The sequence below is a fragment of the Pantherophis guttatus genome, chromosome 1, assembly GCF_059756535.1.
Source record: "Pantherophis guttatus breed Tessera chromosome 1, ASM5975653v1, whole genome shotgun sequence".
Taxonomy (NCBI): Eukaryota; Metazoa; Chordata; class Lepidosauria; order Squamata; family Colubridae; genus Pantherophis; species Pantherophis guttatus.
In genome coordinates this window covers 33,088,478-33,110,150 of record NC_142063.1, presented here as the reverse complement: position 1 = coordinate 33,110,150, position 21,673 = coordinate 33,088,478, and the positions used below count along the sequence as shown (strand labels likewise).

Sequence of the window (21,673 nt, the reverse complement as noted above, 5' to 3'; positions counted from 1 at the left end):
TATTTATTTTAAATTTGTATACCGCCTTTCTCCCTGAGGACTCAGGGCAGTGAACAGCCAAGTAAAAACATAAACTACAAACATTAAAATACAATTAAAAAGATATATATAAATTTGGTCCCATGATTAAAAACAATAACAGACAATTAAAAACATTTTAAAAAGTGTTAGGCCAGCCCGGCTTGCTGGAAAAAGAAGGTTTTAAGGGCACGGCGGAAGGCACCGAGGTCTTGGATTCTCCTTATCTCTGGGGGCAGCTGATTCCAGAGGGTAGGTGCCCCCACAGAGAAGGCCCTCCCCCTGGGAGTCACCAGCCTACATTGTTTGGCTGATGGCATCCCGAGGAGGCCCTCTCTATAAGACAACTGTAAGAGATTTCATTGCATTGATTTAATTATTTTCCATTCTATTATACATAGATAAATAGAAAATAACTTTATCTATATCATAATATCTTGCTCAGTATTGTCTGCAATGATAAGCTCTTTGGAGTTAGACAACTCTTTCCCAATTTTGACTGGAGATGTTGAGGACTGAACCTCATGCAAAGCATCACAATGTACCTTTCTTCGCACTATTTTCTTTTGATTTTGTAGAGACATCAAAAATGAGATTTATTAAAATTAAATGCCTGATTTTTGTACTTGAAATCATAATTAATAATGTCCAATAGTATACCACTAGAGACTAGAAGAGGGATCTGGAATGTAACATTCTCTCAACCTGCTTGTTCAGTTTTAGCTATTTTTATTCTTAAAATAATCAGTTTTACTTAAATTTTAAAAAAATCCCTATTCTTAAACGTAAAAGTAAATATAAAGCACAATAAAAATTTTAAAATACTCAAAAATAGAACTGATAATAAAAACATACCTGAATCCAATGATTCCTGTCTTGGACATGACATATGCCAAACCAAGAATCCCACTTCCCATGATAGCATTCATTAAATTAAATACAGAAAAGCCAAAGGAGGTGCCAGTTGATACACGATTCAGCGATACCTGCAAATGTTAGAACCAAATGCATTGTTCCATTCAGATCTCTTAATCTAGGTTAAATAGTTTTTCAAGGTCAAACCAAGTATGAAATAAAAGTATGAAAGAAACCAATTAATTAACAGATTCTCAGTAATCTTAAATCATGTGTTTGACATACAAATATTTTTGTTACAGTTGCTCTAATGGGAGCTGATTTAAAATATGCATTTATATTAAACATACCCTAAGGATTCAAAATAGATAGGTTTTGAATGAAATAATTCTAAAAAGTCTATGAAAAACAATTGTAACATAGCATATAGCATGTCTGCTACATGCATGTACCGGTAGCATAATATGCATACACGGATGCATTTGTGTTATGTGGCTTTATGAAGATGCATTTGGGATATTCACGGAGCAAATCTTTGTTGCAAAAGATATGTCTATTATCACTATGGGCATACAAGAATATCTACCCATTCTATAGATTGCACAGGGTTGGAAAGTTCTAGGGGACATAACCATGTGGAATACCCCATCTGGGCAGGTTGGAAAATTATAAAGTGGGGAGGATCTCTGTTGCATTATTTGCTTCTGTGGTAATAGGGCACTTCCAGTGAGGCTTTAAGATGCTGTGAAATGTAAGTTTGGTGGCAACAGTGGATGCTATTTTTTCCCCTATAAGATTGTAAATTTGCCAGTGCCTCAATTTTTTTAAAAAGTGTCTTTAAATTGGTCTTGACCTCTGGCAACTGCTTGGAAAAATCATGTACTTTTGCTTAATGTTTTCAGAAGTGATTTGCCACTGCCTCCTTCTTCCTAGGGCCAAGAGAGAGCAAGCTAACACAACGTCCTCTGGCTGTCTTCATGCCTAAACAGGATTAGAACTCAATCTGCCTGGCTAGATGGCTCAGTGGCTAAGACACTGAGCTTGTCAATCAGAAAGGTCAGCAGTTCAGTGATTCAAATCCCTAGTACAGGTCACCTGCGTGAGCAGGGGGTTGAACTAGATGACCTCCAAGGTCCCTTCCAACTCTGTTACTGTTAAAGTGTGACCTCAATGATTAATCTGGTGCCTTATCCATTACACCAACTGGGCTCTCATTGCCTAGATTAAACGTTTTCCATTGGGGAGGCCACTAGAACTGTAGTCCCCACACATTTGAAAAGGGATGCTATTGTGAAGACTTCGGGGCAATTGAGGCAGTGTGAATTCACATCCTAACAAGGTCACATATTGATGGCAATCATACCATGTGACTTCTTCACCCTGACTCACCCTAGATGTTTTTCACCTTCGTGTTCAGGCTTAAAACTGTGTCTGTACGTTTCTAGATATGAAGCTTGGTAAGACTTAACCCTTGTTTCCACCGGTTCAGCATCGTTGTGCACTGCACACCCAGCCGATTTGGTTCGCCTTAAGAGGCGGGGACCTCCCAAAATTCCCCTTGCTGGGACTTTTAAAGTTGGGGTCCGCGCATCTTAGAACAGCAAAGGTTGCAAACACCGGGATAGCCCGTGGCTCGGTGTATTAAGCGAACCCACAAAATGAGTTAATTCAGAAACTGGGTTCAAGCGCGGTTCAGACAGCGAGAGAGAGAGGGAGAAAGGGAAAGCCCGCAAGGCTGCCTGAGAAAGCCGCGCGTCCCCGCACCCCGAGAGCCCCCAAGCACGACACGCACCGTGTCCGGGGGCGAGAGGAGCGGGGCTCCCTCTTCCAGGTCCTGAGCCGACAAATACCACCCCGGCTCGGAATTGACTGAGGAAATTCGCGGCTGCTCCATGGTGCGCCGGGCGAGCAAAGGCTGCAATAACCTCCAGCCACCGCCGCCTTCTCAGTCCGCCGGCCGAGGTGGTGGAGGAGGCGGCGCTCGGCCCTACCCAGAGCCAGTCTGAGGGCGGGAAGGCCCGGGCCGCACCGCCCCTTTCCGCCTTTCGCCGCGGCGACTGGTGATGATGAGGCCGGGAAGGCCGGGCTGCTCTTGGGGGGAAGGAGCGAAGGGAACGCGGCGCCAGGCCGGCATGAGGTGAGGCAAGGAGACGCGGGAAGGGCCTCTTTCTCTGCCCTCGTTTCCATAGGGCGCACGAGAGGGGGGATTGGGGGTCTTGAATACGAGGAACCCACGTCGAGCTCTCTCCTCTGCAGACCGTCCCTTTCCCTCTTTGGAGACTCGCTTTTCTCCGAAAGTAAGGCAGATAGAAGATGCACGTTGCAAGTGCTACAAGAGACCGTCCAAAGGGATTAAATTTGGAGGGAGCGTTGAAACTAAACCCTGCCTGATGAGAGAAATCGGTGGTTAAAACAGAATTCTGGTTTATAAATGCAGAGTGGGGGTACCAGATTGTAGAAGGCTCCTTGCAAAAGCACCCTCAGCAGGTAACCTTGTCAACCTTGCGAAAAATCTCCAATCGTAGAAAAAAACTACACAACCTTCGACTTTAGATAAATGACAAGATTGTCCTAGTAACATTGTTATGCTCTTGGTATTTCATTAAGCCGCCCAGAGTCACCTTATGAGGGAGACGGGTGGCATAAAAATGTGATAAATAAATGAAAGTAAATAAAAAATTTAAAAAGACAGTGGCTAGCAACAATACAGTGAATGAAAAATTAATTTCAATGTGGTAAAATGCTAAAAATGCATCATCTTTGATTCTATGATGACCATAAATTGGTCCAACTTTTTGGACCAATTGAAGCCAGCCAAAGTGGTAGCTGGCACCACATCTCATGGTAGTGAATCCCAAAGTTTAATTTTGCTAAGAAAACTACATGGATTTGCCCAGAGAATCGCCAGGAGTTAAGACAGATTCAAGAGCACACATAGACACATTCACACAAAGTAATGTATAAATGTGATGTCAAAATGATTTAAGAGGAATATTTAAAAATTTACCAAGATAGAAGCAGGCTGGACTGGGAAGAACTGACATAGTACAGGTAGTCCTCATCTTATGGCCACAATTGAGGACAAAGTTTCCATTGCTAGGCGAGACAGTTTTGAGTTTTGCCCCATGTTACGACCTTTCTTGCCACAGTTGTTAAATGAATCACTGCAATTGTTATGTTAGCAACATAGTTGTTAAGTGAATCCGTAACTTTGTTTGTCAGAAAGTTGCAATAGATGATCATGTGACTGTGGGATACTGGAACCATCATAAATATGAACTAAATATGAGCATCTGAATTTTGATCACATGATCATGGGGATGCTGCAATGGTCATAAGTGTGAAAAACAACCATAAGTCATTTTTTTCTGTGCCATTGTAACTTCGGTCACTAAACGAATGGTTGTTAGTCGAGGACTACCTGCACTTTATAGTGTCTTAAGCTATAGATAAGATATAGTTTGTCTGATTTCAAGCTTAGCCATGTTTTGAGAACTCAAATCATTTAAGTTGGTATGTGATCATGAAACATGGTTATTGAGGTTTTCATTGTCTTTTTTATGCAAGACAACTGGACTATGCTAAGAACGAGATGAGAAATCTGCAACATTCTGATCTGCTTTTGGTTCTTCATTTGCACATTTATTATTATTTGATTATATATGTATATTTAAATGTATTCTGTTTTCACTATGTGAAACTGATCCAGTCTGACATGTATACAGGTAATCCTCACTTAATGACCCTAATTGGGATTGGCAACTCTGTCTTTAAGTGATGCGATTGTTAAACTGAACATTAAATAACCACTCTGCTTAGCATTGGCAGTTCCAGTTATTATCATTGAGCAAATCCCACACGTTATTAGATGAGGGTCCAAGCCTTTATTGAAAAAAGTTAAGGAACTACCTTTGTTTCAACCTCCCCCATTCACCTTTTTTGGCCCTCTGGGTCGCCTGCTGACCCACTATTGTTACTGCACTCCCACCACACCACATGCCATTACTGTATTGTCTGGGGCCTTCTTTAGGCCACCTTCTTTTGCACCGATGCAGCCAGGGCTTCTCTCGCACCCCACCCAGGGCTCTCATTTGTACCAGCCAAGGCGTCCTTTCCTGAAAGAGGGCTCTGGGTTGGTTGTAGACAGTTGGACTAGCACATGAATGGAGGCTCCAGCCAGCACACCTGAGAAGCTTTGGCTGGTGTGTGAGAGAAGCCCTGACTGAATTGATGCAAAAGGAGGCATGTAAGAAGGCCCCACCTAGTACAGTAATACGCGAGGTGCCCAAGCTCAGTGGAGTTAGGTAGGGCCAGGTTGCAGGGATAGCTGGTAGCAGCAAGTAGCCAAAAGTCAGTTGTAAATGTGAGTAGGCCTGTGTTCACCCAGATTTGTTCGTGTGACTATGGAGTGCTGCAGTGACCAAAAATTAGAGGACTGATTCTAAGTCTGTTCATTCATAACCATCATAACGTCAATCATTCAATGACATTAAATGGACATTAAACAAAGATTACATTTATTTTAACAGCAAAATGTTTATTAAGTCAATATGTGCAAGTTTTTTATTTGTGTAGAGCAGGGCCACAAACTCGCCCACAGGTCAGATGCATCACGCCCTGGCCACACCCCCACCTGGTTTAGCGAAGGGGAAAAAAGTTCTGATACGTCACGTGACAATGCTGTGATGACGCGACTTTGACACCCCTGGTGTAGAGAATATTTTATTTTACCTTCTCTTAGCATGCAATAGATAAACCCAGAAATCCTTTAATTGTAATTTTGGGATTACCAAAAGTATGACTATAAGGTCTAAAACCATGATGGCGAACCTATGGCACGCGTGCCCAATGTGGCACATGGAGCCATATTGCCTGGCACACACAGCGCCGCCCGTTCCTCTTCCTGGTTTCTGGCGTTCATGCGTACGTGATGATCAGCTGGCCTTTGTGCGTGCGGCAGTGCCGGAAACCGGAAGAGTTGGCCATCTGATGGCCAGCTGATCGTCGCATGCACATGTGCGGCAGTAATCATAAGACTTGCTTGCTGGACTGCATGTGCCTACGCTGGAAACAGGAATTACCTTATCCGGCGTGCGCATGCCCCCTGGGCAGCTCCTCTTCCTGGTTGTGGCCCTGATGAGCATGCATGCGAAGTGCTCCCTTTTCGGCTCTTGGTGCCGAAAAGGTTTGCCCTCACTGGTCTAGAACAAGCCAAGATTTTAAACCATCCTTCAAACTTGGTTTAGAAGTTTGGCTTGTTCTGAACATGGTAATCGTGATTTGCCACTTTGGATAAAAAAAGGAAGCTATAGCTAGCAGGGAACTTTCAAGAGAATAGAAGAGACTATTTTTAGCTCAGGGTAGAACTGCGGGGTCCTTGGTGCTCTCTGAGCTTGGTGGTTTTCTTGCAAATGTTTCATTCAGTATCAAACTAGGTAGCATCATTAGTGCTGATGATGTCTACAAGAAAACCATCAAGCTGAGAGAGCACCAAAGAGTGCTCACTAAAATGAGTAAGCATGATTTGTAGATCAATCAATCTTCTGTGAAGTTTGTTATTACATCAAATCTTGCATAACCCAAAGTTTGGTTTAGACTTTCTTATACAAATAGTTTATGACTGCCGTACAGACATGCAAACTTGTACTTTTTCTCTGAGTAATCTCTAAAAATAGACACTTTTTCTTTTAGATTTTTAAGGCAATTAAAAAGCTTATTCCCTTGCCTCCTGAAAGTGAAGTATTTTGGATCAGAAACATTATTTCCAACACTCTGGTTGCTTTGGAACCGGTCTTTTAATCGATTGCCTGAACATCTTCCAAAAATTCAGAGACAAAGTTTCTTCACCCTGCAGGAGATGGCCGATAAGAAACCTGACCTTGATGGATTCTTGCCGCATCCCAGAGTACGTGGAATGACCACCCTTGACAAAGCTGCTTTCAAGAATGATATTATCATCCCAGCTCTTTTAGTTAACAAAGACATAACAAGCAATCTGCTGAAATCTCTTAAAGGAGTACTACTCCAGCGACCAGGTCTCAAGAGAGTCGTTGAAGACCCTGACGATGAAAACAGAAAGTACATTTTGTTAGACCCACATAAAATATCTGCTGACAGTTCTCTGGGTGAATCTGAGCAACAGATCTTAAAAAGCTTTGGTATTAACCCTGAAATAATCAAGTATAACATGGAACTTACTTATGATAATTTCAAGACAGAAGAAATTCTGAAAGCAGTGCTTCCTGAAGGCCAGGAAATCACCACAGCCTTTAGCAGAATTGGCCATATTGCACACATGAATCTGAGAAGCCATCAGCTGCCTTATAAACATTTAATTGGTAGGTTATGGTCAGGAATTCCTGTGTAATCAAAAAAACTGTAGAAATGCTTTTTAATGGTTTCTAAAGAGATAATCGGGCTAATATTTAAAATTAGATAGGAAAATTAATTGTTCAGCAGCAATAAATCTTTTGTAAAGGATACTGATGTGTAATTTAATGCATAAATTAGCACAATATGTGATACAGGATTTAATTTAAAGCAAGGTCAATTTCAATGGTTTGTATGTTTTTTTTTAATTTTTTTTTTAAAAAGGAAGGTACTTTGTATCAGCTCAGACTGTCAATCTAGCCTTGGCAGCGGCTTTCTAAAATTGGAGGCAGAGGTCTTTTCCCGTCAGCTGCTAACCAATCCTTTTAAATAAAGATGCTGGGGAAATCGAAATTTGTGACCTTCTGCTTGAAGAGTATGAGCGCAACTGCTGAGCTGTTATCTTCCTAGAGTTGTGTAGAATGCAACAGAACCTGGAAGAATAAATGGAATATTCAGTTTCCCTGAGTTTAAATAGGAAGTCATAGAACTGCGTCTTTTGCTTGACTTTTGGCTGTGGTTAAAAGCAACAAATGCATCTCTTTCTTTCTGCAATCTTAGGCACGATTGATTTGGGTAAAACATTCCCATCAGTTTTGTCAGTTTAAAAGCGTTGAAAGCAAGTGTATTTCAGCATTGTCATATGGTTCAGCCCCTATTTCTCGGCAGCCAAGGGAAGGGCCGACAGAGTAGTATGGTGTATGGAATGGCAGAGGTATGGGGTGTGGAAGTCACATAGTGATTTCATGGCACGGTAAGCTCAGGATGATGATTCCAGCAGCATCCACAGAATGCCAAGCATAAGGTTTTATCCCTTCCCTACCCCTTCAGAAGGTGCAGACAACCTGAGAGATGGTCTCTGCATTAAGAGGCAATATGTCTGCATAATGTAAAAAAAAAAAAAGAGGTAGTGTGTTATATTTATCAAAATTTGTGAACCATAAAGATTCTGGGTGGCATGCAACATTATAGACAGCAGGAACCAAGATAAAAGATAAAGAATTATATACGTCCAGAGGAAAAGACATTAAAATTAACATGTAAAATCTCCCCTCACCCCCCCCCCCCTTTATTCTAAACCAACCTTTGGGGAAAAGGCAGGATTTCAAAGACTTTTACATGGGAGTTCTGCTCTGATGTTTTTACATCCTAATTCTTGTTAATATCCAAAATTGTCAGTTGGCAAAATGCCAGCTTCTTCCTTTCAGCTGTCCCAGTGGCTGTATACCGGCAATAATGACAGGTCTCTGCTCAATGTCTCTCTCTTTTCCCCTTTGATCATTCCTGTCTCCCTGTCGTTGGTTGATATTTCCTATACTGAGTCAAGAATAGTTTGGCAATTCTTTCTATGCTATAGACTGAAAGGACAAAAGAGTAGGTCCTGTATGGGAATAGTCCCCCTCCTTCCCCTTAATGAAGTTTTCTGTTGAGTAAACAGAAAATATTATGCACTTGGATAATATAATATAAATTCTTGAATTCAAATTTTTGAATAATGCATTCAAATATTTAAAAGGGTATACAAGTTTTGTTTTATTAAAAAAATTAGAGAGAAGGTTCCCATCTTCTCTAGCCATTTCTCTTTTTCCATTTTTGCTGCCTTTTTACAATTGCATCTTCCTCTCTAATATCTCTTTAAAATAAATAAATATTATACAGAAGGATAAATCTAATTCAGGGGTGTCAAAACTCAAGGCCCCGGGGCTAGATCCGGCCTGTGGGGTACTTAGATCTGGCCCATGGGGCCGCCCTGGAAACAGCAAAGGACTGGCCGTAGTGCCTCTGCCAGTGAAAACAGAGCTCGTGAGGGCCGTGGGCAGCCCTTCTGAGCTCCGTTTTTGCTGGCAGAGGGTTATAGGAGGCCGTCGCAGCCAAAAACTGAGCTCGGGAACCCGTTTTCACTGGCAGAGTGCTCGGGCCACCACAGGCGTCCTGACACGAGTGACATCAAGCTGGCCATGCCCACCCTGGCCCCCCGAGGTCAAACACAACCCTGATGCGGCCCTCAATGAAATTGAGTTTGAAACTCCTGATCTAATTGGACTGAGAGTGGCACTGTGTCTTGTCAGGCTTAAGATACCGTTTTGCCCCTTAACCATGCAACAAACTTCCCAAAATGAGGAAAAATGGATGTTAAATTGTAAGTTTTTTCTGTATAGGGAAGAATATAATGTTAAAAGATTTCAGAAGCAAGCTTTTTGGCAGTTCCATAAGAAATAGTTTTAAGGAGCTTCCCTTAGAGACAAAGAGAGATGGTCAGGCCACATCCCTTTGCAAGGATAATACAATCCTTCATGCTCTGGGGAAGAACTGTAGATAAGATTACCTTTCTTTGTTTAGAAATGAAGCATTCATATCATGGAAGAGGTTTTTTATAATTCGCTTACCACTTTTATCATAGTTATTAAATGGTCAGGGGGGTGTTTTTTGCATGGCTTTCTTTCAGGACACGTTATCGTTGACAAAAATCAAGGAATAACCTGTGCTGTAAATAAAATCAATATTATTGACAGCATGTATCGAAACTTTGAAATGGAGCTACTAGCTGGAGATGGTGCCAACATGATAACAAAGGTACTGAGACTTTCAATTGTATTTTATTCTAGCCAAAAAAGAATGCTCTTAACATGGAGATGCAAGCAGAGCAAGAAATAGACATTATTGAACATTAGACTATGATTTCTTGTCTGCCTCACAATTCCATAGTTTGCAATCTGTGTTTTCAGATATCCTCGTCTAGGCTGAATAAAATTGCAGCTCTGATTAAAAGTTTCTAGTAAAAGGAATATTAGCTTACCAGTGGCTGAATTTATGTAATGTCCTTGCACACACACATGTATAGAGTTGAATTATTGCAGAAACATTTGTTTTAGATCCAGTTTAGATCTTTTTTTTCTTTTTCAGAATTGCTTTATTTAGTATTTATTCATTTGGTTTGAATACAGGTAGTTCTCAGGTTACTATTCAGTAACCGTTCAAAATTACAATGGTGCTGAACAGGGGGACCTATGAATGATCTGTGAAGTTGTGAGTATTGCAACTTCCTTGCAGTTATATGATTACCATTTGCAACCATCCTTTCCAGCTTCCCACAAGCAAAGTCAATGGGGAAGCAGGCAGGGAAAGTTTCAAGTCACTCTTGTAAGTCTTTGTTGCTACCAAGGAGCCCTGCTATAGTGTACAAGAACCCTGTGATCTCATAGCACCTCTTCGCCCACCTGTAAATGGCTCCTGCAAATGTAAATTTGCACTTGTAAATGGCCCCTGCCTGCCTACCCATCTTCAAGAGCACCCACCTCCAGCCCCTGCTGTCCCACCTGTAGTACCTATCTGCCCTACAGCCTTGCCCGCTTTCCTGTTTGCCTTGGACTCTGGTCATGTGAGGGCCTTTTAATGACCCACACAGTCTTGGATGCTGGGTGCAAAAGATCAAATGCACATGTGAAGGTCCAGTTACACTGATTTATTGTTACTCATGCCTATGCACAGGAATATTCTCAACTAACAGCTCCTGCTTGGAGTTAGATAAGGGTCAACAGAATTCAAGGAAGATTGGACTTAATTCACTTATGGCTACGTAGGGATTCTTGGCTAATCTCTCTTTTACCTCTGCCCCCAATTTCTGTCAGTCCTCCTACATCTCAGCTATGACAATAACTATGACTGCCTAGATTGTCGTTGATAAGCAAGGTGGTCACAGATTGTTGCATTTGATAACCACATCACTTAGTGACAGAAATTACAGTCCCAATTGCCATTGTAACCCAAGAACTACCTGTAAAGCAAATGAGCAAAGTGGATTGCTTCAATAAGATTTAGGACTCGTGTATATAAGGCTGATCTTGTATTTAAGATTCCTGAAAAGGTGTCTGTACTGTATTGTTTTAGTATATTACTCTCATTTATCTCAGCTTTTGCCTTCAGGATATACTATTGATATTTCTAACTCCCTGATACAAAATAAACTTAAGTATATATTGTTACTGCTCATGAAGGATAACATACATAAATGTATGTTCTCTTAAAAAATAAGAATTTATTTAAAATATATATTACAGAAGAAACTGTAAACCAAACTGTAATTCTTAATTTTCAGAAGCATGACTTCAGAGAGTGACATATTTATTTGATTTGTACTTTTTCCTTTAAGTAAGGCAAAATTTTAAAAAGCCATCTTGAAACACTGAATGGGAAAATCATTGATGCTTTAGAGTTTTAAATTGTTTTTTTCAACTAATGAAACCTAGATCTCATATTGATATAAAATACCAGTGTTATAAACTTTAATTGTAGCTATGTAATTCTAAGGATCTGTCCCTTCTTACACCATAAATGCTTAAGGGTGATATAGAGCTATGGGGTTGTGTGACTTGTGTCTTTTAATTAGCATGACTTCTATATAGACATGACAACATATTTATTCATTCAATATAAACACAATTGTTCCTCTAGAACGTACATAGTTATATAACACCTCCTATATTAGGATGGCTGAAACATGATTGGGCCAAAGTCATGCAGTGAACTTCCATAGTCGAGGTTGAATCTTAATTTGGGTCTCCTTATTCCCAATCTGATCGTTTGCAAGGACATGGTTCTCAATTCTTCCATAGCTAGCAAAGGGAAACTTTAATTTTTGGTATAAAATGTAATCTTTCATTGCATTTCACTCTTCCTGACCTTTGGCAGCTAACAGTCAGCCTATTCACTTGAACTCTTCTAGGTTAAGGAAAACTATATCTCATATGAATTTGATTTTTCCAAAGTCTATTGGAATCCTCGCCTCTCTACTGAACATTTGCGGATTGTCAACCTTTTAAAGCCAGGAGACCTTCTCTTCGATGTCTTTGCAGGGGTGGGGCCTTTTGCAATCCCTGCAGCAAAGAAGAACTGCATTGTGTTTGCAAACGACCTCAACCCTGAATCATGCAAGTGGCTCCAGCACAACTGTAAATTAAATAAAGTGGACAAAAAAGTCAAAGTCTTCAATCTGGATGGCAGGAATTTCTTGAAAGGGCCAGTGAAAGAAGAACTGGACAAGCATCTCTCTTCAAAAGAATGGAAAAATTCTGTACACATCATCATGAATTTGCCAGCCATGGCAATTGAGTTCCTGGATGTCTTCAGGCATCTCTTGAATGGAGAGCCAGTCAGTAATGAACTTCCTACAGTGCACTGCCACTGTTTTTCCAAACATGATAACCCTACGCAAGACGTTCAAGAAAGAGTTGAAGCTTTACTGGGAACTTCCTTACATGGTCTTTGTTCTGTTAAATGGGTGAGAAATGTGGCACCCAATAAAGAAATGATGTGCATTAGCTTTCAACTTCCAGCTGAGGTGTTATACGAGCCGCTGTCTTCTCTGACAGGTAAATTCAACATTTAAAATATTATGTGGGTGAATGGAGGCTTCGTAAATTTTGCTTCCTGACTGATTGAAGATATTTCTTGGGTTGAAAGCTAAATAGCACTATGGGTCTCTTGTCTCAAATTGACCTGACATATATACTGCACTAATTTATAATCTAGTTAGTCGGCTTGGTTTTGTGTGATTTGTAAAACCAATCACTATAAATTGTTAATTTGGTTTATTTCTGAGTGATAAGGGATAGGCCAAATCATGTTTTAGTGAAATGGTCAGTTACTGACTGCCATTGTAAAAGATTTTTGAATGTCAGGATTGGTGTTTCAAAAGATTCATTGGGGGGGTGGGGTACCAAAATAATCCAGTTCCTATGTGGCCCTCTCCATTCTTTTTCAAGCTCCCTTTCTTATAATTCACTTATTTTCTCCATATCTATTCAAAGCGGTCTTTATTGTATATTACTAATTCTTATGCATTATGAGTTTGAATGAAAGATTTTAATGATGTTTGCCAATTTTGGCATCAGATTTTCTTTTATAACTCTTTTTTTCAACTACTTCTGCTAATGCTATTCCACTTCTGGCAACTCTTTGCTATCTACCTCAGCTTTCTGCCTCTCATCACCTTTGCTGATCTACAACCATAAGAAAGATTTGATTTGCCTCTCATGTGCATGAAACCAGATTGCTTTGATCATCACCACTATCGATGCATATGTGCGATGAAAATTATTTAGCCAAAACCACACAATTAATAGTGCTTAGAGACTGTCTGAGAAACATAAACTGCTATTAGGTTTGAATGGATGGATGGATATATCTGCCATTCAGATATAATTATCTTAAACTTTTTTGTGCAGATGATCCAGAAGAACCTCCATCTAAACGACTATGCCCAAATGAAAATTACACAGAAGAAAATAATCAAACCATCTAGGAGATATGTGGATCATGACGGAATAGAATTTTAATTCCATTTTTGAAGGTGAGGAAAGTACATTGGAGCTGCTCTCTATGTAGCAGCAGTTATCTAATCTGTCTCAGAGTTGATAATTGCACACTCGAGCTGATTGTATATTGATTATGTTTCAGTTCTGTTATATAAGATAAGGGTCAATTCTCTTATCTAAAGAATATTAAATTTTCTATTTTTCCATAATTTGTAGTATTTTGTGTTCAAGCTTATGTCATTATTCGTCCACCAATGAGAAAAGTATACAATTAAATGAACAAGATGAAGTATTTCTCTGCAGTACTTTCATTGCTCCTGTGAATTCTCTGTCCAGCCACAGATCCTGAGCAACTCCTGAGGCGCTTATAAGGGAGATGACATATAAAGCAATAAAGTATTTGAAGTATAGTGAAGGTTGAAAATGGTGGTCCCATGACAGTGGGATGCTGCAAGTGTCATAATTGTGAGCCAGTTTCCAAAAACCTGAATCATGATCACATGACCATGGGACACTAGAATGACTGCAACTTTGAGGACTGTGTAAGACTCCTTGTTCAGCGCCATTGTAACTTGGAACAGTTGATGAAAGAATGGTTATTAACCGAGGAGCATCTTTATTCATAATCTGAGTTTTTCACTTCCTTGTTTATAAAAGCAACTGTATTTATACACATATATGATATTTATATGCTCCTGTTTCAAAGGAAGGGAGAATTCAGGATATGAAATAAAAATATTAGTTTGTAAACTAAGTGTATGTTACATCTAGAGAGGCCATCTTGCATTTTGCTTAATTATACTCAAGTGCATCTTATATTACAGTTTAAAAGACAACCCACCATTTCCTAAATTAATAAAGCAGTTGCTCTGCTGTTTTCAAGAACAGCTGATGTGTATTTAATTTTGTAAGAAAATACAGAATTAGTGAGTTTTGATGCCTGCTGATGACATATTATTACTCTTGGTTTGTGGAATTCTAAATGTACTTCTGTTCCTGATACTGCACAATACTAAATTCCAATTTGAGCATTTAAGCTGATGTGCTTCAAATACATGAAATATTTTTCCAAATTAAATACATAGTCTTTAAAACGGTATAACATTCTTGGTTTTTTGCCAATTGATAATCAACATTTCATATATCATACGGAGTGGACTCTAGTCCAGAAACCTGCTTATTTGGATGTGATATTTGGAAGTGATATTCTTCCAATATCGTAAGAGTTTTCATTGAAGGGAGGAGGGAAATGTCTTAATGCAGTTATTTCTTATCCAATAAACATTGATCCAGCTATTGGTTTTATTGCAATAAAATAACTATCCAGTAATCGTCTCTGGAAATAGTAACTAACATCCTCAATGGGAAAAAAAAATCAGATGAATCTTGATAGTCTTCCAGAATTAAGAGTTATATTGGGACTCTTAAACTTTCAAGGTTTAGATTACATGCTTTAGGGCCATGTAGCAATTCAGATTTAAAAGCTAAGAGGTGATTTGGAGTGCATGTTAATATCTATCAACATCCGCTTAAATCAAACACATCTTTTCCTGGAATCAAAGAATCTTAAAAAAAAAAGATGCAGCTTCTCCATGAGTATCACAATGTTCAAAATCAATGTTCAAAATCATCTTAGAATCTGGATTGTGTATATCCCTATTTATTTTGTCTCTTAAAACTATCCAAAATCAAACAGGTAGAAAAATGTCAGCCTTCTCCATACTGAAGAAAAACGGATACAGTAGCCACTTGTGTTTTGCAGCCTTCTCATTTTTGCACTATTATATTCTAAAAGGCCCATTCTGCTTCAGTTTATTAAAAAAAAACTGTACACAAAGTTTCAGATAAGTTATGATTTCCTTCTGTATGTGTTTTTGGTATTTTTAAGAGCCAGATACATAATTGCGTATTTACAGAATGACAGTTGTTGCAATCTCCAATGTGCTTCCGATTTCATTGCTCAGAACTCAAGGTATTATGGAAGAAAATGTATCTCCGATTCTTGTATCATGATTCAGGGAAGTAAAATATAATTCATATGCATTAGACACTGGTTTAAGAGAAGAAAAGGCTTTTGGCTTTTAGAAGAATTGCACTATACAGGTTTAATAAAAACAGCATTTCAGTGGTTTTTGCAAATAAAAATCTGAAAAGAAGACATAGAAACTACAGAAAATAACAACAAGAACATCCGGGTTTATTTTTTAAAAATTTTACTAGTCTGTTTCAGAAACCTTAAATACATGAAACAATTGCTCACATCTTCCATTAACATCCCAGGAGAGTGACATAAAGCATCTCCCATTCCCATCCCCAAACACCGAAAAGGTTTTTAAAAATGCATACACGCCACCACTTTTTCTAAATAAAGTTTCTATTTAGTGAATTTTTAATACTTAAGTATAGCTGGCTTCACGATGTCTTTTGTTGTTTTTTTTAAAAAAGGATCGATGATTGCAGTTTAGCCATAGTGCAGACGGCAACGATTTTCACCTGAGTTTTGCTTGCTCTGCTTTGGTGTCTGTTACCCCCCAGTTAGCCAGGATGCCAAAACAGCCCACTGAAGGCTTCTTGAAGGGCTCGATGACAGGCAAGAGAGGAAGTGTAGCCACCAGCAAGATCCTGTGGGGAAGCAGCTCGGACATGGTTTAGATACCTAGAACAAAGAGCAGCATTGTCTAAGCAAAGAAACATTTCATGCTCCACGACGGGAATTGGAAGAAAATCCAGCTTCTCTGAGTCCCACTGCTGAACACATTTCTATAGACTGAATCATTCTCAAAAGGCTGGAATTGGAGACAGGAAAGACTGAACTCAATTTAGAATCCTTGTTGGATTAAATTTATTTATTTTAAAACCTGACCTTTATGCTCTGGCGAGCATTCAAGATGGCTATAATTCACATAAACTGTATGGATTTGGTGTTTCATCTATGTAGCCTAGAGACTGAATTCTCTATACCAAAACAGCCATGCCACATACCTCTCTCAACATTTCCTGAACATCTTACACAATAATGTGCAGTACTACAGTTTTGGTTTGTTCATAATTGCTCCTATCTTGAGGCCAGAAAAGGCCTATTAACTGAAAACCTGCATTTCTGTTTGTGAGAAGTATCCAAGATACTTCTGCTGAAATGCCAATGAATTCCAAAATTCAGATACTCGCTGCAAGAAAAGCAAGAGGGAGATGGGATGTTAGCTTCAATTTTTGGAAATCCCATTGCTACATGCTAGAAGACCAGCAGCCTCAGTCAACCGAATACAGTAGCAGTGGCAAGACTAAAGTTATGAACTGCCTCTCAGGGTTTCAACTATCTGTTATTTCTTTAAAAAGTCTCAAAAGACATGTCATGGAAAAACGCTACATTTCACTGAAGAAAAGCAGAGCAGCAAAGATCAAAAATAGGAATTCTGTATAAAAGCGTAGCTTAGTCTACAGGGTGGGAAGCAAGAATTTCCAAACTTCCTTTCCCAGAAATCCTCTGGGTCTTTGCTCCCTGAATTCATTCTCCTGCCTTTGGATAGTGACCTCGTGATTTGGCTGCCACAATTTTATCTTCCAGGAGGTACCTCACTAATTCTATCATAATAGATCTCACTTGCCTGTAATTTGTGAATCTTTCTTTGACCTCTTAGATACTGTCTAAGCCAGCAGAGGCAAAAGACTTTGCATCTTGTCCCATTTCAGTGAAAATTGCGAGACATGGCTTTGGCACACCACTGGTCTTACAATGCATTTCAGTCAGTAGTCTCTGCCCTTGGCACCATTCAGACCTCAAGACAGCAGCAGAGAGGAAGTACCCAATTAAACCCTCTGCTGCAGTTTATGCTGTGATGGAAAGATTAAACAGATAAGGAGTTACTTGGGAATGGCGTTTTCTTTTTAATATACATTAGAGTTAAAATATCGGAAAGGGAGTAACAAAAGCAGTGGGGGCTATCCTATAAACAAGATTTGTGGCCCATGAAATCTCTACCCTGTCAAATGCTTGTCTCTATGAGCATAAAGTACCACCCTGCTTAAGGAGACAGCCAACTGCATTAGGTCTTTAAAAACAGTATAGCAAATGAAAACCAGGTTCCATAGTTCCAGTGCAAACTACCAAGATTAAGCTATTTTGATTCAGCCTATCTTGGTTCAATTTGCTTCTGGAACAGTTTAGTCATTTCATCTCAATGTTTCAAACATAAACCTGAAACCCATACATAGCCTTTTGTACACTGTCCTGGGAAATTCTGAGCAGCTTTTTGCCAGCTGGAACAAACATGGAACCACCAGTACAACAACCCAAACAGTTAAATGTTTTAATTTATAACAGTGCACAGTTCCCCAAAAAGATGCATAATAAAGCAGGTCAGCTTTTATTGACATACCCTAATGAAGTTCTTAGTACTGTAGGAATAGAGAATTGCATTGCGTCTTTGTGTGTGTGTGTAATTGCTTTAAGATGGATGACACCTACCCATAGTCCCCCATTTCTTGGGAATTATACACTCATTCTTACCCTATGATTATGAGAGTTCTGATTTTAAGAACTAAGTAATCTATATACTTAATTTTTTCCCTTCACAATTTGTTTCGCTAAGGAGAGGAGATACAGCTGGGGGGGAGGGGGAGGTCCCAATACGTCATGTGACAATGCCGTGACACCATGAGTTTGACACCCCTGTCCCAGTCTGTATTTGTCAACCTGGCACATATTGCTGTACATATAATGGGTTTTCCAGGGCTTCAGAAAGGTGCTTCAGAATGTTAAAGGGCATTACTGTTATCATCTGTAACACTTGTTCTTTATGATAACTGGGTCACACATTGACTCTTTGTTTTCCCAAATACACTTAAATTGTAACACTTAGTGTGCTGCAAAGCCCATCCTTTCCAATCTGCATTTTACTCTAAAAGATGCAAATAAGATCAGTTCACTAGTAAGTAACAAATTTGGAAAACATATCCCAAATCAATAACCAAGACCAAACAGAATAAACGAAAATACAAAGGACTTCATCAAAATGAACATATACAAGGAAATAATGTGTAATGGCAAATAACACTGCATAATTACAATGTTATATGTTCGTTTATATATCAGAATGTAGTACTGCAAAAGGCAGGTGAAAAACCACTGAAAGCACAATTGTGTGCAAACATGCACCATGGAGGCTTTTGGGGGAGATGATGTGAACTATCACATCTCCAAATGAGTGGAGACAGTAGTAGCAGTGAAGACCAAATAACCCGCAAATAAATTGGTCCTATAGAGCCTCTCTGGATAAGGGCAGGAGAGCAGATTACCCAGATGTGCTCCAGAAGGCACAACAATCCTATGGGTTTGAGTGCCTGGAGATGAAGTATCCCAAGTTCCCAACCATGGTGGAGTCTTTTAAAGGACACTGGCTTTGCTAACCTTACTTTGAAATCACTCTTGAATATTACCAAAATAACCCCAATATTTTCCATAAAAATATTATTTAAAAACCATTTGCAGTATGGAAATTGATGCATCTTAAAAATAAACAATTCACATTTGCTCAAAAGTCCATATTGGTACTGATTTCATACTACTTAATGTTATAAACTGAAGGCTGATTTCTTATTTAATTTTAGAATATTTTTTTACAGCCTTCAAATCAACATCTCATCATTCATATAACAGTCAATAATTAGGGAATCCAATTTTTCTTATCAATAACCAGTTCTAGAGTAGCATAAAGTACAAAATTTGGTCTAAAGATCTAGAACTCTGCCAAGAGCATGATAATTCTTTGGGTTTTCTTTTTTAAAGAGTCTATGTCCTCAAACCCCACAATGGAAGTTTTGGACACTTTTTTATATCAAATCCAAATCTGAGTTATTTCAATTTTTTATGGTCATCACATTTCTGAATTAGATTTCTGAGGTTGCTGGCAGAAATCCCTTATCTTTTCATATATACTATTTTACTGCTGCATCAGTGGCTGGGATGGAATAATTATCATTTGATAATTTGAAAAAGAATTATCATTTGAAGGAAACTGAGCACATTTGTTGGCCAATTAAGAACACTGAAATGTATAGCTAAGTAAATTTTTGAAGCCCAAAAACCCTTGAAAGAAGGAAAACAGTTTGCTCAGTACAGTACAGTATAGTACAGATCTTCTCCCCATAGATACTGATGGTGAGAGCAGAACAAGCCCTCTGGTTTGGAAAACAATATCACAGAAAGAAGATTGCTATGACTTTTCATCAGAGCAAAATAATAAGGCAGACTCCACTTGCAGCTTTGTACAAACAAGCCTTTTGGTGACCTTTCAGTCCAGTAAAAATCCTATGATACTATGGCCTAGAGGGATTTCATCAATACTGTTTTGTTAAAAACAAGCAGGCCAGTAAAGATAGGTTTAAGGTGACAAAAAAATGGCTATGTCTACCATTCTGTTATTTTAGCAAACAATAATTAAACATATATAAAAATACCAATGATGTTCTCTATAGTTCAAATATTGATCAGATACCTCTGCTTTCACAAGTCATAGTAGGATAAAGCAAAAAAAGAAAAACTAGTGCTTCTATAGTATATAGAGAATTTGCTATGGCATGAGTACCAACTAACCTTTTCTTCTTTCGTTCTTTTTTAACTCACAGAAAAGCATAGAAATATTCAGGTTATCACCAGCAAAAATCAGGGTTAAAAAAAGAGATTCCAACTCAACAAATTTGACTATACAAATTATGATCTTATCCATTCTAAAATTATTCAATTATTAGCAGACACTTTTTGGTTAGAATAAAATTGGTCACTATAAATAGGAAATACTTTTAACTCTCTTTCATAAGTCATCTTAGTGGAATTATTGGGCCTTAAATTTCCCTCTGAAGCCTACAAAAGTGCAAAAATAAGGCTGGTCATTAACTCAAACCCAAAATGAAAAAGTGCACCCCCAATCAAAAACATTTGCCCGTCTTTGTTTTATAGGGTCATTAATTTAAACTTAAACTCTATAGTACTTTAATCAATTATAAAATACTCTTATTACATTCTGAGAATGCAATGACTTCTCGAATGACATGGTTGTTGACATGCAACATCTAGAAAAAAGCATTTTCTTTTACAATTAAACTAGCTATATAGCTTTTTAAAAAATGGTTAGCTTTGGTAGTGTCTCTTTTAAAGACAGGTAATGTTTATTCAATTGTAATGCAACTATGAGAAAGTTATTCAGATTCTCAGTCACCATATGCTCCCCATTTTCATTTCTGTACTACATGACCCAAACAAGATGGCAAAGCAGTTTTTCACAAGAATGCAGATCATGGCCTAAGTCTTCTTCCTATCCAGATTCCTCCAGATGTCTTATGGGTAGCATGGGAAAGATAAGATTCGTTCATCACTTGTTTGATATGAAAGTTGTTCATCTATTAGATAACTTATTTCCTTCAAGAATACAATTTGGAAAGAAAGGAATTACAACTGTAAGACAGATATGTTTTAAGAAGGAAAGAAAAGATTAAAATATTGCTAAATTCTTAAATGTAGTCTTCCTGCCTCTTTTTTCCATGTTCATTTGCAAGGAGTCCTCTTTCCCAAAACTCCACTACAACGACTTAAAGAAGATACACAACACTTTTCATTAAGTCAACTATAGATTTACTTCTGGAACTCAATAACCAAGCTGGCAAGGAATCTTAAAAATGCTTCCAAACAGGACTTGGGTTTGGGTGTACTTTGCCATATTACAAGAAGTGAATTCTGCATATATTGTTACTACTGATGGTTTATAGTCTTCCAGCTGTGTTGGACTACTGCTCCCTTGGTTATGCTGGCTGACTATTATGGTAGGAATGAGATTTGAGAAGAATGATTTTATAAAACACATATCAATTCATATTATAGTTTACAAATGATATCCTAAGCTGAAAGATTTGTTTCTGGTTGCAAAGCACTTTTTCCACAAAGTTTCAGTAATTCAAAGAGAAGGAGGAAAAGAACAGATAAGGTAGAAATGGGTGAACACAGGCAAATAGGAGCCTGGATAGCTCAGCAGACTAATGCATTGTAATTTAACTCCAGCTGTCTGCAATTAGTAAGTTCGAATCTTGCCAGGCTCAAGGTTGATTCAGCCTTCCATCCTTTCTAA

General features: G+C 38.7%; 3 protein-coding genes across 12 annotated transcripts in view; 1 reads left to right on the top strand and 2 right to left on the bottom strand.

The window, feature by feature from the left end:
• SLC38A6 (solute carrier family 38 member 6) overlaps positions 1–2,883 on the bottom strand; it is a 46,577-nt gene extending 43,694 nt beyond the window's left edge. Inside the window, exons 1-2 of the mRNA XM_034433541.3 lie at positions 2,666–2,883; positions 874–1,004 (exon numbers count right to left, since the gene is read on the bottom strand). Coding sequence (XP_034289432.1) covers positions 874–1,004; positions 2,666–2,767 — 233 coding nt within the window. The 5' untranslated portion in view covers positions 2,768–2,883. The remainder of the gene's footprint in view (positions 1–873; positions 1,005–2,665) is intronic.
• Positions 2,858–21,673, top strand: part of TRMT5 (tRNA methyltransferase 5) — a 29,221-nt gene continuing 10,405 nt past the window's right edge. The window contains exons 1-6 of one of the 10 annotated variants that reach the window (XM_087871484.1): positions 2,858–3,010; positions 6,565–7,211; positions 9,689–9,816; positions 11,966–12,611; positions 13,467–13,591; positions 13,893–14,658. In XM_087871484.1, the coding sequence (XP_087727610.1) occupies positions 2,937–3,010; positions 6,565–7,211; positions 9,689–9,816; positions 11,966–12,611; positions 13,467–13,543 (1,572 nt within the window). In that variant the 5' untranslated portion in view covers positions 2,858–2,936 and the 3' untranslated portion in view covers positions 13,544–13,591; positions 13,893–14,658. Of the gene's footprint in view, positions 3,361–6,564; positions 7,212–9,658; positions 9,817–11,965; positions 12,612–13,466; positions 13,766–13,892; positions 14,659–21,673 lie in introns of those variants that run through there. The other 9 variants (XM_087871499.1, XM_034433536.3, XM_087871515.1 and 6 more) reach the window with 9 other exon arrangements.
• The window catches only part of MNAT1 (MNAT1 component of CDK activating kinase), a 118,976-nt gene continuing 113,055 nt past the window's right edge, over positions 15,753–21,673 (bottom strand). The window contains exon 8 of the mRNA XM_034433542.2: positions 15,753–16,212. Coding sequence (XP_034289433.1) covers positions 16,092–16,212 — 121 coding nt within the window. The 3' untranslated portion in view covers positions 15,753–16,091. The remainder of the gene's footprint in view (positions 16,213–21,673) is intronic.